Genomic DNA, 15,550 nt, shown 5'->3' with positions numbered 1-15,550 from the left:
TTCAGATGTTTCCAAAACCTTTGGTGGGTATCCTACTTGCAGGCCCAAGGCCGGAGCCTTGGGGTTCGGATGCCCCCGAGTTTTGCTTGCCCTCAGCCGTAAGGCCACAGGAGCAAGCAAGGGAGGAGACTCCCACTCCCATAAACTGGGTTTAAAGCCACTGCACCTCGGTAGGTCCTGAACCACGTCAGAAGAGCAATTCTCCTGCGAAGCGGTTCAGGAAAACTGCCTTCCTGGACACAGATATGTAGTATTTCCCCTGCCAGGTTAAGAAGCCACTACGCTTGATCTGATCAAGAGGTCAAGAATAAACCAGAGAGAAGAATGGAGGAGCCATTTTAAATAAGGCACAGGCCATCACAGGTTGGGGCGAGTTATTTATCTGCTCTCTCAGCTTCTGACTTTAAAATGGATGTGATACTTCCTTATACTTGATACAGTTACTAGAAAAATGTAATTCACTAATGTCCGTAAAATAATTTAGGCTTTTTAGATGAAAGATGCCAGGGAAGGTTAAAACTTCATTATGATTGATGGCTTTTCAGGTCAATCCTGTGACAGTAAAGCTACGGCAGAAACAGGTGCATGTCTGTGGGCTTTCCAGGCCCAGGAGAACCGATCGTGACCGCCGGCATCGTGAACCCATCGGTGGCACCCGTGGGAAGACCCCCACGGAGACGAGCGCATCACCTCTTGCCCATTTACACCAGGCCTGAACTCGGTCGCGGGCTCTTTAGCGATTCGCACGCTCTGCATTTTCAAGGGCTGCCGTGACACTGGCAGGAGCCTCACGGTGGAAAGCTGTAACCCGTGTTCAGCAGCTTATTCTGTTTATTCCCTCTCTCGGCGGCTCTCTGCCGCCAACCAGCACTACCTTCATCCCGCTACAACGAGTTGTGACAGGACGCCAGCGGGCGGACGGCGGCACAGTGCCGCGGGGGCGCATTTCTCTGGGACTGTTCACCCCATGTGTTAACTGGTGGGATTCACTGCCGCAGGAGGAGGGCGGGCTGGCTGGGTGGCGGGGTGCAAAAGGGGCCTAGGCAGAGGGCTGGAGATGCTCCCTCTGGCTTCTCTGCACCTCTAATGGCGGCTGAGGGGCAGGATGCGATGAAGGAAGCTCTCCATGGGCCAGGCCCGGCCGCACCTTTGTTGCTTTGCCCGCCCTTCTTCCTCCTCTTCCTCACCACCCTCTCCGGCGCCATCTTTTTTCCTGGCACCCGTCGCCCTTGGAGGAGCTGTTTTCTCCTCCTGCGGGCCCCCGCGCCCGTCCCCTCTCGCCCCCGCGCCCAGATCCGCGGCCCCTTCCTACGGAGAGGGGGAGGGAGCGCCGGCCGGCTCGCACCACCTACCCTCGCGGGCGCCGTGCCCGTAGCAAACATGGCGGCCTGGGGATCGAGCCGCCCGGCGATTTGGTGTCCTTCGAGCAGCGCGCCCTGCCCTTCTCCAACATGGAGCCCAGGCCCGCCGTGGAGAAGGGCTGTGCCCTTCCTCAAAATGGCGGCCGCCTCGCCTCGCCCCGCCCCCAACCCGCGGCGGGCCCGTCGCGCAGTGTGGCGTTACTCTGGCGCACCCGGCCAGTTGCTATGGGAGCGCGCGGGGCCGGCGTGGGAAGATGGCGGCGCCTTGAAACCGGCGGCGGCGGGGGCGGCTTTGGGGCGTGCGACCGCCCTGATGTTCGCGGACGGGGCGGCGGGCGGCGCCGACGTGGAGTCGCTGTGGAGGCGAGACCAGGGCGGCCGCGGCGAGGCGGTGAGAGCCGGGAGGGCCCTACCTCAGGCACCCGCTCCTTGTCGCTTCGTAGCAGGGGGCTCCGGCCAGCCCCCTGCGTTGGGCAGAAGCCTTCACCTGCCGCCTGCTTTTGCCTCCGTGGCTGGATTTAAAGTGTCCCGGGAGCGTTTCTTTCTCTGAAAGATGCGTCCCGGCCTCCCGGGTTGCTGCGGTGGGGCTGGTCTCTCCGACCGCAGCGCTGGGCTGGGCCCAGGAAAGCTTTGGGGACCGCAGCTTCTCCCTCGGGTCATCGGAGACCGGAGGAAGAACGTCTCGCCTTCGCAAGCTTGTCTAGTGTCATCCTCGCTGCAGGGTTGGTCCGAGAAAAGGGATCGGTTTAGAAAAGAGACGCCTGAGCCGGGGACGTGATCATCAGGGTTTCCAAAATACCAACCAGCAAAGAGAAAGCCATCAGGGATTTGTTATCGACTGTCTCCCGGATGATGAGAAGAGGGGTCACAGCGGCGGCACCTTTTCAGGCGGCGCGTCGTTGAACAGTGGCACCGCCGGAGGTGGCGGAGGCTGACTGTTTAGCTAGATTCAAAAAGGACTTGGATACATTATTGGAGGAAAGGGGCATCGGTAGCTACTGAGCACTGGAGGGAGGGGGGCCATGGCCTTTGAATGAAAACTTCCTAGACCTGAAATGTTGGAGGCTGCGAGGTATCCGGGTTGTAGCCGTATTGGCCCTGGGGACGAGGACCCGGATCTGGGCTGACCTCGACAGGTTGGGGAAGTGGGCAGGGAGCAATAGGAGGCAATTCAATGAGGACAAGTGCAAGGTGCTGCATCTAGGGAGAAAAAACTGCCATCATACTGATAGGCTGGGGTGCGACCTTCTCAGCACCGCTGAGGCAGAAAGAGATCTTGGAGTCACCGTTGACTCCAGGATGAACGTGAGTCGTCAGTGCAATGAAGTAGTTGTCAGAGTCAATCGCACCTTGTCGTGCATCCGTAGGTGCTTCACAAACAGGTCCAGGGAGGTGATTCTCCCTGTCTACGTGGCACTGGTCAGACCGCAGCTGGAGTACTGTGTCCAGTTCTGGACGCCGCAGTTCAAGCGGGATGCAGACAACCTGGAGGGGTCCAAAGAAGAGACACTCCTCTGATTGAAGGCCTGCAGGGAAGGCCCTACAAGGAAAGGCTTAGGGACCGTAACCTTTTCAGCCTCTCCAAGAGAAGGTTGAGAGGGGATCTTTTGGCGGCGTACAAATTCATAAAGGGGAGAGCAACACAAAGTAGGCGATGATCTGTTTACCAGGGCACCCCCTGGAACAACAAGGAACAGTGGCCAGAAGCTACTGGAGACTAGGTTTAGACTGGACATTAGAAAAATGTTCTTCACAGTCAGGGTTGCCAGGATCTGGAATGGGCTTCCAGGGGAGCTGGTGCTTGCCCCATCCTTGGGGGTCTTCAAGAGGAGACTGGACAGGCACCTGGCTGGGATCACATGGTCCCAGGTTTGGTGACCCTTTTCTTGCCTGCCAGAGGCAGGGGGTCGGACTAGATGGCCCACTGAGGTCCCTTCTGACCCTAGAATCTATGAATTTATGGTCCGGAGGCAAAAGGAATCCAAACTCGTGGCAGAGGTGATATCTTTTATTAGATCAACTAGATATTTACAACAACAAAATCTTTATTTGCAAGTTTTCAGGCACAGGCGCCTTTTTCCAACTTTTCTCTGAGCCTAATCTGCACACAATGAACTGTTCCAAACATACCTTCAGTTCGCCTGTGAAATATGAATTTTAATTTCTACCTAGGAGAACTTTTACAATCTTTGCAATCTCCTATGCAGGATGAAGGGAAGCTGCAAGGGAGAGAGGAACAGTGGAAACGATCCTGGTCAGACCCAGTTCTTCCCCCTTTGAGCACCCGTTCTCTGCCAGTGTGACACACAGGATACTGGGCAAGATGGACCTATGGACTGAGGGTAGTATTTTGGAAACCCTGTACAAATCCCTGAGGACTTTCTCTTTGCCAGTTGGTAGTTTGGAAACCCTGTAAATGGCAGTTCTTAAGCACCCGGAGAAATCCTGGCCTCACATCATTTCTGGACCATCATGGCTACCACATAACTCTTATGCTACTGTAACCTGGAAGATTGCTGAGTTGGGGCAAACAGTTTGAGGACTGCTCTGTTTGACCAGGAGGTGCTGAGTTAGAGCTACCACAGTTGTGTTTTTCAAGGTTTTTGCTGAATTTGAGCTTGTGGGAACTTGCGCATGCATTTGGATCAGATGGTCCATGTCTCTCATGCATTAGTGATGGTAGTAAACAATCTGTGCTATCAACCCTATTGGTCTGGGGAAAATCGTGAATTAAGCAATTTCTTATTGTCTGAGACTAAAACCATGTTGCTCCCATTACAGGTACAGGGACCCAGTAGAGGCTTGCATAGGGTATGTCTATATGAAGACTGTGGAGTAGTATAAAAATACTTGTGCTCACAGTCTAGCCATGGCAGTGCCAGGCTCCATGTGGATGCCCGAGGTGGGTTTAATAACCTGTACTGAGTTTGCTGCCTCAACTAGAGTACAGCCAATACCTGAGCCATCTCATTTAAAGTTAGCTCAGCTGCCTCTGCACTGCACTGCACTGCAAAGTTAATCTGTCCTAACACTAAATGAACAATTCACTATTTTCCCTGTTCTGAAACCTGATCCCCTTTTGGGTGAGAACCATTTTCAGATTCAGGACTCCACATTGCATATAACCCAGGCAATTTGCCAGGAAGCAGAGGCCAGGGCACATTTGAGTTTACAGATTAAGCAACAAGAGGGAAGGTGTCTTAAATGAATCCATCTCTGCACCCTTTGCATGTGTTTGGATTGTAGACTTTTGTTGTTCTTTTACCAGAAAAGCTGCCAGACTGGGGAGATCTCAACAGCGGAGGCTGCGGTACAGTCCCATTCGAGCAGAGATGCTGGCATACAGACTGATCAAAGCCAGGAGGCTGTCCAAGACTTGAATCTCTGTCACAGAGCCCCTGTGGATTATGCTGGTCTGCTCTCATTCCTGCAGAGAGTGGAAGAAGACGTTATCAAAGAACTAAATAAAAATTGGAGAAGCCATGCCTTTGATGGCTTTGAGGTGAACTGGACTGATCAGAATGAAACGGTAAGATGGCAGATTTCAGAGCAATGTGACCATCCCTGATAGTGCTGACTTCACCAGCTGTGGAATAGTTAGTTCCATTACCTGGTGCAGGGATTGTCCTTGTAAAGAAAAAGAACACTACTTTCGAACCATTTCCTTTTGCCCTCTTGCCAGCTTTGCCAGGGACCTTGTTCTTCCTACCTGTAACAACACATGAAACTAGCCTCACCAAAAGAAAGCCTGCAACTGGAGCCAGCTGGTCCCCTCCCTCGGTTATGAGCATAGTCCTAAAATCTCTGCTTACTTGGCTCTTCCTGCTGTAATGCTGATGGTTTGCCATATTAAGAGTTCTGTGGCAGCAACTTTGAGTCAGTGCAGTTTGGCAGTATTAACTGAAAGAAATGTATAATGGGCAAAATGAGGGCAACCTTTGGGCACGCAACTCCCTGCTTCCAAACAAGGATTTGAAGGCAAAATCTAGATGCTGGACCCTCAGAATTAGGGAAGGGAGGGGTTGCTATATATCTTCCAGTTTTGCTCTAAAAGCAGTCGCTCCATGGTGAGATGAAGTTATGGAGAGACAGTTGCTTTGGTGGGATGGCTGAAAGTGTTGCATGTAATGTTTTAATAGATATTAAGCTTCTCTTTTACATGTATTTACAAGCCACAGTTTGTGTTACTTAAGACTGCTGATGTGAAGACAGTGGGAACATGGGGCCTGCCCAGGGTATCATTCATATGCCAGTCTTTGAATACAGGTGCTAATTCTCTGTGTGTTTTTAGGTTGTTAGCTCAGCATTTGAATTTGATCTCTTCCAGGTTTCATGTTTGCACAGCCTGTCATACCCAGAGGCTCAGGATCAGAAACTGCAGGTCACCAGCATCTCCTGGAATGCCACGGGATCCGTTGTTGCCTGTTCATATGGACGGTGTGTACTTTAATTAAGAACACAACTGAATATCTTGGCATGACACAGGCTGGCCCCCTGTTCTGCAGTGTGAGAGAACGTTCACTTCTCTTTATAATAGCTAACTAAGTGTAAATGCACCTTATTCACCTCGTAGAATGTTTCATGGATATTCAGAGAAACGAGAATAACACAGCAGCATCTGTTTAGGTCAAATATCCTCTTCTTTCACCTCGCCCACAATCCCCAAACTGCAGTCTCAGGGACTTGTTCCTAAGCAGATGCTGCTAAAAAATGTGAAGAGTGGATGTGTGCCTGTGTGGGTGGGTGGGCTGGGGTTGGAATGGATGAGCCTACTGTCATTGCACATGGCAGTAACTGCTCTGCAAAAGAGAGTTGCATGTCAGCAAATACAATACTTTCAATACCTGAAAAGCAGAAGGGAAGCAAGTGTTGTTTCTTTTAAAAGTTTTATTTAATTTCACCTTGAAAATTTACAAGACGTCTCATCACAACAGCAGCTTAATAACAGCAAGAAGATATATGAATAATACTAGATGTATGTCTTGTGAATGGAGGTCTGTGGCATAACTCATGCCAAATGTTATCTGCTCCACTTGGAGCTGCAGCTGGGGTTGAAGCAGACTTCATGTGTAAAGGGCCAGAGTAAAGTGGGTAAAAAGCATCTATCACATGGCTGAAAAACAAGTGTTTCATTTTTGTCAGCAGGTGGGGGAGACTGTTCTGCTTTCCTGTCAGAACCCTGAGGATGCCATCCCCACTCTTGCCAGCCAGGCTCCGCTCCATGGCACTGTGCTCTGACACAGTAACACTTTCTTTAGTGCCTATTAATTCTTCTTAGTTGGCTGCAGTAGTTGCTGCTGGGCAACTTCCCTGCAGCGTCTCAAACCGCTGACCTCCTTCGGGTACTGGTTGGAATGAAATGTTGCTGCTGGCCCCTCAGTCTCTCTGAGGAACAGCTGATTCTGGTAATTGAAAGAAAAAAAGTGTTTGCTCCTTGATCTTGGCTCATGACGATGCCTGATGATTTTCCCCCAAAGTCAATTCCAGATTGTTTCCATTTGAGTCCAGGTAAAAGTCCCTGTAATAATGAGTCACATCAAACATCTGCTTTCGAAAGACTCCCCTTCTACCAAAGTGCCCCAGTATGTACTGGAAAATTGTACTGGCAAATTGTCCACACAGATATTCAAGCCTTTCACAGCCACAGAGAGCACATATTTAACTAGATAATGAGAATCTAGCTGGAACTCTCCTGAACTGATGGTCTTTGTGTAATACCTGGCATGACATAGCTTCCATTTTGCCTTTTTTCCTTTTTCAGATTAGATGATGGGGACTGGAGCACAGAAAAGTCCTATGTATGTACCTGGAACCTGGACCGAAGAGGGTTAAATCCACAGCATCCTGATCTAGTAGTGGATGTTCCCAGTTCTGTCATGTGCCTGGCTTTCCATCCCTCCGAGCCTTCGCTCATTGCTGGTAGGCTGCTTTTCATTTAGAGTTTAGTATAATTGTTCCCTTGTCTCCTTCAGCTAGTACTGTTGATTTTTCTCTTCAGTGCAAGCTGGGAATGGCAGGCAGGTTCTCAGCCAAGGGAATTGCTTCTGCCACGTATATGGTTGCTGTCTTTGCTCCTAGAGGCTGGGAATCGGGACCTCTCATTATCTTTATGGATATTGCTTGCTTCTACCACCTTTTAGAGCATGTAGACATTGCTGCCTAGAGAGGAGGGAGCCTGGGAGATAGAAAATAAGGTCAGCCTTGATATAAGTGGGAACAGTGGTGTTTGCTACAGCATCCTCTTTTAACAGTGCTGAATGTGCCTCCCATGTGGTTACCATTCCATTGAAGTCAGCAGCATTGTGCTTGCTTATGAGATTTAAATATACTTTTTGTGACACTTATGCAGAGCGGCTCACCCCAGAATCCCATGCCTAATAAACAGTGCTCTTAGACAGTGAGAGTGCCACAAAGAGACGACCTGTTTCAGCAACCTGCCTATGCCACTACTTTTACCATCCATTAGTGGATCTCACTTATGTTGATGCTTTGGTCTTTTACAGGGGGCCTTTTCAGTGGGGAGGTTGTGGTGTGGGACACGAGTAGGATAGAAGATCCTTTGATTTGGAGAACAGGGATGACAGATGACACTCACACAGACCCAGTCTATCAGGTAAAAAAAAATAAAAATCCACAGCTGGGTGCAAAGGGGCTGGGGTTTCACCAGCTGGGTTTCACCAGGGGCTGGGGAAAAGAGGAGCCATTATTTTAATACTTCATCCCTGTGTTTCCTGTACATTTTGATGGCACCTGGTAAAAAAGTGCATGTTTGAGCAGTTGAGCTTCCCAAAAACAAAGATCCTACAATGCTACTCTAAGTGGCCCCCAGACTTTGAAGCCACTACCTACCTATAGATTCATAGATTGTCAGGGGCTGGAAGGGACCTTGCAGATCATCAGATCCAACCACACCTGCTTTAGGCAGGAAGACAACTGGGATTAGGTGACTGTCTAGTCTCCTCTTGAAAACCACCAGGGTAGGTGGCTGCACCACCTCTGGAGGGAGTTTATTCTACAGTCTGGACACCTTGACTGAAGGAGTTCTTCCTGGTATTAAGCCTGAAGTGGCCTTCCAGGAGTTTTTATCCATTGGTCCTGGTCTTCCCCAGGGGTGCCCTAGTGAACAGTTGCTCACCGAGCTCCTGATGCACTCCTCTGATATAGCAGTAAGTTGCTATCAAGTCCCTTTTCAACCTTTTTTTCTTTAAGCTAAAGAGGCCTGGGTCCCTCAGCTTTTCCTTGTATGGCTTGCCTTGCAAGTCCCTGATAATACAGGTGGCTTTTTTTCTGGACCCTCAAGTTTTTCCACATCCTTATTGAAGCGCGGTGCCCAGAACTGGACACAGTACTTCAACTGCAGTCTCACCAGTGCTGAGTACAGCAGGAATATCACCTTCCTTAGTTTTACACGAGATGCATCGGTTGATGCATGCCAGCATGTTATTTGCCCTGCTGACCAGTGCCTCGCACTGATGGCTCATGTTCATATGATGGACAATCATTACCCCTAGGTCCCTTTTGGCTGTGGTGCAAGTCAAGCTGTCATCACTGAGCCTTTTGTCCCCAGATAGAGCACCTTACACTTGGAAGTGTTAAACCTCATCTGGTTTTGGTCTGCCCAACTTTCGAGGCTGTTCAGGTCCACCGGTATCTGCAACCTATCTTCTGATGTGACCACACTGCCCCATAACTTGGTATTGTCCGCAAACTTGGACAGCAAGCTTTTCACTCCCCCATCCAGATCATTGATAAAGATGTTGAAAAGCACTGGTCCAAGCACAGACCCCTGAGGGACACCACTGGCCACTTTGTGCCAGGATGACACAGATCCATTCATGAGAACTCTCTGGGCCCTACCCTGTAGCCAGTTTCCCACTCACTGAACTGTCGAGCAGCTGAGCCCACAATCTTTCAGTTTTCCCACAAGGATATTGTGGGATACTAGATCAAAAAGCCTTTTAGAAGTCTAGGTATATAGTGTCTACCTTGTCTCTGTCTAGTTGGTGAGACACCTGGTTGTAGAAGGAGATGAAATTGGTAAGACAAGACTTACCCGTGACAAAGCCATGTTGGCTGTCATTCAGAATCTTACCCTCTGCGAGCGTATCACATGTAGATTCTTCAATGAGCTTTTTCAGGATTCTCCCTGGGATGGTGATTGGCCCATAGTTGCCTGGGTCCTTCCTCTTCCCCTTCTTGAAGATGGGCACAATGTTGGCCCTCTTCCAATCCTCGGGGATCTCCCCTGTGTGCCACAAATTCTGAAGGAGCTTTGCCAGGGGTTCCCTGATGACCTCAGCCAGCACCTTCAGCACTCTCAGATGAAGTCCATCCAGTCCCACTGACTTATACGTGTCTAGCTTTTCTAGTTGGTATTGCACCTGCTCAGCATCCACAGTAGTGAGGCTGTCAGTCCCAGCATGTCCCCTATGAGCCTTTTCTCTCTTGACTTTCCCCTTGGGCATTCAGGAGTTAATTTTTTTCCTGACTGTCGGTTACCAGCTGTACTGAGGTGTTAAAGCAGGGGTCCCACACTTCCATTTGTTTTCTTTCTACTGTCTGCATACCTAAAGAAGGACTTATTGTTCTCGACTCCCATGGCTAACCTAAACTCAGTCACCACCTTGGCTTACCTGATCATTTCCCTTGGCCATTGTTGTATAGTCCTCCTTGAGAACCATCCCTAGCTTCGTAGTTAACTTTGCAATAAAAACAGGTTTACCTTGTGGGCTAACTGAGTAGCATCACTCTGCTGTCTCCATGATTGCCTAGGTCTGTATAGAACTAGCAGTGTTTTTTGTATTTGATTTTCATTAGAAGTGGGGGGCAGACATTGAACCTTAGCTGACAGCTGAAGGCTACAGGTGGGGCTTGTCTAAACAAGACATTTACTGTGGAGTTGCCTAATTAGCTCCACAGTAAACATCTCTGCATCTGCATGTGTGGCCCTATTAGGCAGCAGGAAACGAGTATTATTCTGATGCAGTTTTTTTGTGCATAGCACTGCATGTGTAGACACTGACCTGGCTGGCTGGGACACATGCGTGCTTCAGTGCCAGAGCTTCCTGCCAACCAGAACTGCTCCAACTCTGTGCTGCAGTCCCAGGTGCATGTTCAAATAGCATGCCCAGAAGCAATAAATTCTGGCACAATATGCACTGGAGTTTATTGCTTCAAATTAATTGCATGCGTAGATATGCCCAGGATGTCCTGTCACAGTCATGCAGTCTGGCTTCGCTGCTTGATAGATTGAGAAGCTTCCATACTGGCACTACAGGCTCCTATACACGTGCGCATCAGAACAGCCTCCTTGCTGCAATTCCAGTGTGTCAGAGCATGCCGATACCCATGACGCTCCAGGCGCTTGTAATTAGCACAGCTCTTAGAGCTGGCTCTTGCTGCCTCTGGCCCCATATTCTTTAAGCTAGTGTTCATCTGCAGGAGCACTAGCTGTTCACAGGTCTAAGTTACTTCTTGAAAACCAGAAAATTTTTGTGTTAGAATAGTTTCCTTACTAAAATTGTGATGACAGAGGAAGCAGTAACGAGCTAGAATTTGTTTTGAAGAAAATCAGTGCTGCTAGCTTGAGTAAAAGGAAATATGAATAGCTTTATCTGGACACAAGTTTTAGTGCTTTATCAATGTCACAAAAGCCAACCAATGACCTGTATGATGCTGGATGGAACTGCAAAGGCTGAGCTGTAACAGGCTGCCCCATGTACTTGAAATAATTTGCCTAATAGCAGCCCACCTCTGTGTACACTCTGAAAAGGGGCGGGCTTGATAGCAGGCTTGCCCAATGCCATCTGCTCTGTGGGAGGGGAATGCAGGGCTGCTGCCCCCATGCTTAGTGAGCTCTGATAAGACCTTTCCTTATGGATGTCTCCTGCTTGGAACAGGTTGAGTGGATGCAGGACTTGAAGCACAGCCACCACTTCCAGGTTCTGAGCATCTCCACAGATGGCAAGGTCCTTGTGTGGCAGACTGAGAGAGACGGTCGGCTGACCTTGGCTGAAGGATTTGCTTTAGTTGCTCAGCAGGTCCCTCGCAGTGCCAACCTGAAAAAGGTTCGTTCAGCAATTCTAGAAAAAATACATCTGTTACAAGGTCTTAATTAGAATAGCTTAGGCTTTTGAGAACAGTCAGGGAGCTGTACGTTTCCATTTGGTGCAAGAGAGAGCAGAGTGCAGCCCCCCATGAATGTTCTCAGTAGACTCTCTGACCCTTTCCCATTCCCCTTCCTAAGACTGGCCATGTAGAGACTCCAGATGCAGCTGACTTGCTCTTAGGGTTAAGTCCTCCATCCTACTGAACCTGAATAGCGTTGCTCTGAATGTAACAGTTAGTGCAGGTTGAGTAGCAAGCAGCTAGTTTAGTTTTTAGCAAACTCTGATCAAAGTCAGTTTTTGATGCAGGTAAGAATTCAGTGAGTCTGTATCTCAGGGCTGCTTTGTTTCCTTTCCCCCAGCCTATGCGAGGAGAGACAGCTGTAGGGGTGACTTCGCTTTCCTTCTCCCGCTTTGATCCCACTGTGTTTGTCATTGGTGTGGAAGGCGGATACTCCCTGAAGTGCAGCACTGCAGTAGAGACTGCAGCTCTCCCTAGGATGGGCAGCTCTGTTCCCCTCAAGGCACCAGCACAGTTTGCCTTCTCCCCTCATGGTGGACCAGTATACTGTGTAAGCTGCTCACCTTTCCACAGGCAAGTAGTGTGCTGTTCGCACCGATGTCAAGTTACAGGCAGACTACTGTGTGTCTAGTTGTGGTATTCTCAGAGTTGTGGGGATGGGGGATCCAGCCAGGTGCTCAGTTGTGTCTTTCACTTTTGCATTTACCAAATTGCATACGACCTGTGTGGACCCAACACCACTGAAGCCAATAGCACTGTTCGTACTTAGCTTTAAAACAATTCTGGGAAAAGCTCTGGGGTAAGTGCAATTCCAGGGCAAGAGAGATGCTAAAGGGGGGACAACCTGCTTTATCATTGAAAGCAAACTGTGCCCATGACTGTTTAGCAACCATCTGAGCTTACCTTTGGAAGTTCACACACATGCACTATCTAGTTTTATAATGGAAGTGCCCCCAAGCAGTCTCTTCTCAAAACATTCTGGCAGCTTGGTTGTGGTCTACTTTGCCTGGGATCAATTAGACTATTTTTAGCTCCTTAACACAGGGTCTGTGTCCAAGGATTCACTTGGCTGCAGTCCACAATGTGCGTTATAAACAGGCAAGATATTAGTAAATGTGGAAATATGCATAAAAGCAAATAATTCAGGCTGTTCAGTTAAGATTAAAGACTTTACATGGAATAGTTATAGTGCTAGTGTTACTTTGCTTCTCAGGCTGCTTACATAAACTTTAAGTAATGGTCTTACTTACAGGAATCTGTTTCTGAGCAGTGGGACTGATGGACATGTTCACTTGCATTCCATGCTGCAAGCACAACCACTTGTTTCTCTTCAGTTATCAAAGAAATACCTCTTCAGTGTGAGCTGGTCTCCAATTCGACCTCTGGTCTTTGCAGCTGCGTCTGGGGAAGGTAAGTAACTTGCTAGCTGCTTTGAGGAAGAATTCAAGTTCTCTCATGGGTACTGTACTGTCTGGCACTGGCAAGATGCAAAAAGCTCGCTGCCTAGCACTTCCCAGAAGTGCTGTAGTTGCTTGAATAATACCCATGTGTGGATGCAGCTCCATTGAAACCACTAGCATTGTTCTCACTTACCCAAGTTATTCCCAGAATTGTGTTAATATTAAATAGCAACTCTGAGGACAAGGGACATACTGAAGGGAAGGGAACCCATTTCATTATTACTAACTAACTAAAGTGTGCCCGTTTCCTCAACTGTTTGTTTGACTTCTACAACATCTAAAGCTGTCACTTAGTATGACACAGGTTTTCAGCTCTAGTGGGGCTTGAGGTAGCATTTGATTTTGTCAGCTTTGATACTCTCATGTCTTTTCTATTGCCAACATCCATCTGTCTGCTTGTGTGTGGATGCAGACACTTTGTTGGGGGAAGGGGGATGACTCAAACCACTTGCAGTTTTCACAATTGCCACACTTACTTAACTCTTAGAAATGTGGACAACACTGTACAAGAACGTAAGGGTAGCTCTTCGTAGATGGGATTGCAGAACAATTCCTGCCAGTAGTTTCAGTGTGCCCTGACATGCTAGTGAGATCCTACAGCTACTCACTGTAGCACTAACTAGTCTAGACCCAGTAGCGGGTAAAGGAGAGGATATTTATCCATAGCTCCCTAGAAGTGACAAACTAGAAGGAAAGCCTGAACCAAGTAAGTGGAGCTCCCAGTCAAATGTTTAACCCAAGCCATAGTCAGTAAACTGTTACACAGGTAATGCAAAGACCATGATGTAAAGCTTAATGTGGACTTTTTATTTTAAAGGGGAAGTGCAACTGTTTGATTTTGGCAAGAGCTCCCAGAAGCCTGCAGTTTCCATTAAGCAGACTTCAGATCAGAGTCCTGTCTACTGTATAGAGTTCAACATCAAGCAAACTCAGCTTCTGGCAGCAGGGGATGCCACTGGCACGGTGAAAATATGGCAGCTGAGTTCTGAATTCACTGAGCAGGGACCTCGAGAAATGAATCAACTTGAGCAGCTAGCAAATGAGGTCACTGACTGAGAGTAATGGGCCAGGTTTACCAGTCTGAACCTTGTTACTTAAGATGAATGAAGGATAAATTAGTTTTAATGAACAGAGGGAAAAAGATATTTAAAGCAAGTGTGATTTAAGTGTGTTCTAAAGACCCAAGTGACCAGTCCAACTATTTGAAGCCCCATAAATGAGTCCTGCATTTTGCCTGAATTATACTTAACCATTAAAGATGAGATAAAATATTTTCTCCAGTTTGGACCAGTAACTTTTATTGAAGCACACTGCAATACTTGTTTTTTCCTAAGGGGTTTAAGCTAAGCAGTTTAAAGGTTACATCATAAAGTAACATTGATTATTGGAGAGAGAGAGCACAAAGAGACGCATGCAGAGCTATAGTCAGCAAACGCGAGCATGTTCTTTGTATCTTTTAGTGCTAGTGCTTTGTATCAATTCACAAAGAGTGAACGTGTAAATTCTATGTAGTCATAAGCAGAAGGAAGTTCTCTGCCCTTGCTGTCCATGTAGGGCTTCATGTGAGAGATACAGTAATCTGCTTGTTCCCGAGTCAGGTTCTGAAAGACAAATACCAAGTTATGTTGGGACTGACATTCTCTGCACTGGATATTAAGCAGTTTGCACTGGAAAAGGTCTTACAAACTATCTTATTCTCTGGAAAGGGAAGGTCACTGGCATGAAAAGGTCAGAGTCAGAGCCAGGACTGGAATTCATGCGTTTCTGGCTCCCTGGCCTCTGCTCACACAGTTCAGTTTGGGACAGCAGGGCTGTAGTTTGTCTTTTGTCTCCCCATGGGAGACACAAATAGACAGCTGATCTGAGAAGGGGAGAGGGAAGCTGCCTTTTAGTAGTTAGGATTCAGACTGGAAAATCTGGGAGCTTTACACCTGACTTAAGGTAGTTCTTTTGGGTTTAAAGTTCACATTTAACAATGCACTGGAGTGGGAAACCTCTTCCTTGTTCTACAGAGTCGAGATGTTGAAAATCTCTCAGCTTGACTTGAGATAAATCAGATTTTGGGGTTGAAACAGAATGTTTAACATTTCAAAAAACCTCTCCAAAACATCTCTGACTTTCCAGGAAGAGATGCAGCCCCAGCATGCAGGACTGGGGGTGAGAAATCCTATTTCTGCCTCAAGAAACCAACTGTCTCTTTGTGTGCTCCACATAATGCCCAAAAGCACTTTTTGTGCAGTGTAGAATGTTTTGGCTCCTTTGTCCCTGCCCTCCCCACACCCCATACCATCCATTCTAACTTCCCCTCTCCCCTTCTGTACCTTCAGGAAAGCCCTACCAAATCCAAGGGGATGTTGTAGCATGGGCAGGCATGCTTCTGCTAGCTCTATTTGTCTAGCACAGATAGTAGCAGCAGTAGAAACATTATAGCAGCCTTCCAGATAGGTTAGTAAAGAACTCTGGTTGCTAGCCCATGCCAGCATATCCTTACTGGTATTGTTCTGTATGTAGACATACTTTATCATTTAAGAAGCCCATTTTAAATCCTTTAAAGTAATTATCCAGCTGCCCATGGAGGATCAGACACTTATAACAACCTTA

At 48.0% G+C, this 15,550-nt stretch overlaps 2 protein-coding genes across 2 annotated transcripts in view; one reads left to right on the top strand and one right to left on the bottom strand.

The window, feature by feature from the left end:
* The first annotated feature begins 1,482 nt into the window (after positions 1–1,482).
* On the top strand, positions 1,483–14,222 carry DYNC2I2 (dynein 2 intermediate chain 2). Its single transcript, XM_006269451.3, has 9 exons — positions 1,483–1,752; positions 4,630–4,890; positions 5,689–5,798; positions 7,123–7,280; positions 7,865–7,974; positions 11,261–11,428; positions 11,830–12,062; positions 12,742–12,899; positions 13,767–14,222. The coding sequence occupies exons 1-9, from the start codon at positions 1,498–1,500 to the stop codon at positions 14,003–14,005; spliced, it is 1,692 nt and encodes a 563-aa protein (XP_006269513.2). The 5' UTR covers positions 1,483–1,497; the 3' UTR covers positions 14,006–14,222.
* SPTAN1 (spectrin alpha, non-erythrocytic 1) overlaps positions 14,221–15,550 on the bottom strand; it is a 61,408-nt gene continuing 60,078 nt past the window's right edge. Inside the window, exon 57 of the mRNA XM_059715600.1 lies at positions 14,221–14,550. Within this exon, the coding sequence (XP_059571583.1) occupies positions 14,425–14,550 (126 nt within the window). The 3' untranslated portion in view covers positions 14,221–14,424. The remainder of the gene's footprint in view (positions 14,551–15,550) is intronic.

Source organism: Alligator mississippiensis, chromosome 12, assembly GCF_030867095.1.
Source record: "Alligator mississippiensis isolate rAllMis1 chromosome 12, rAllMis1, whole genome shotgun sequence".
Taxonomy (NCBI): Eukaryota; Metazoa; Chordata; order Crocodylia; family Alligatoridae; genus Alligator; species Alligator mississippiensis.
The sequence above is the reverse complement of the archived record's forward strand: the minus strand, read 5'-3'. Positions and strand labels throughout refer to the sequence as shown.

Coding starts and splice junctions, on each gene's coding strand:
- DYNC2I2 (XM_006269451.3), top strand. CDS start 1,498: ATGGCGGCCGCCTCGCCTCGCCCCGCCCCCAACCCGCGGCGGGCCCGT. Junction 7,281..7,864: donor CGAGCCTTCGCTCATTGCTG/GTAGGCTGCTTT, acceptor GGTCTTTTACAG/GGGGCCTTTTCAGTGGGGAG. Junction 12,063..12,741: donor AGCTGCTCACCTTTCCACAG/GCAAGTAGTGTG, acceptor TCTTACTTACAG/GAATCTGTTTCTGAGCAGTG.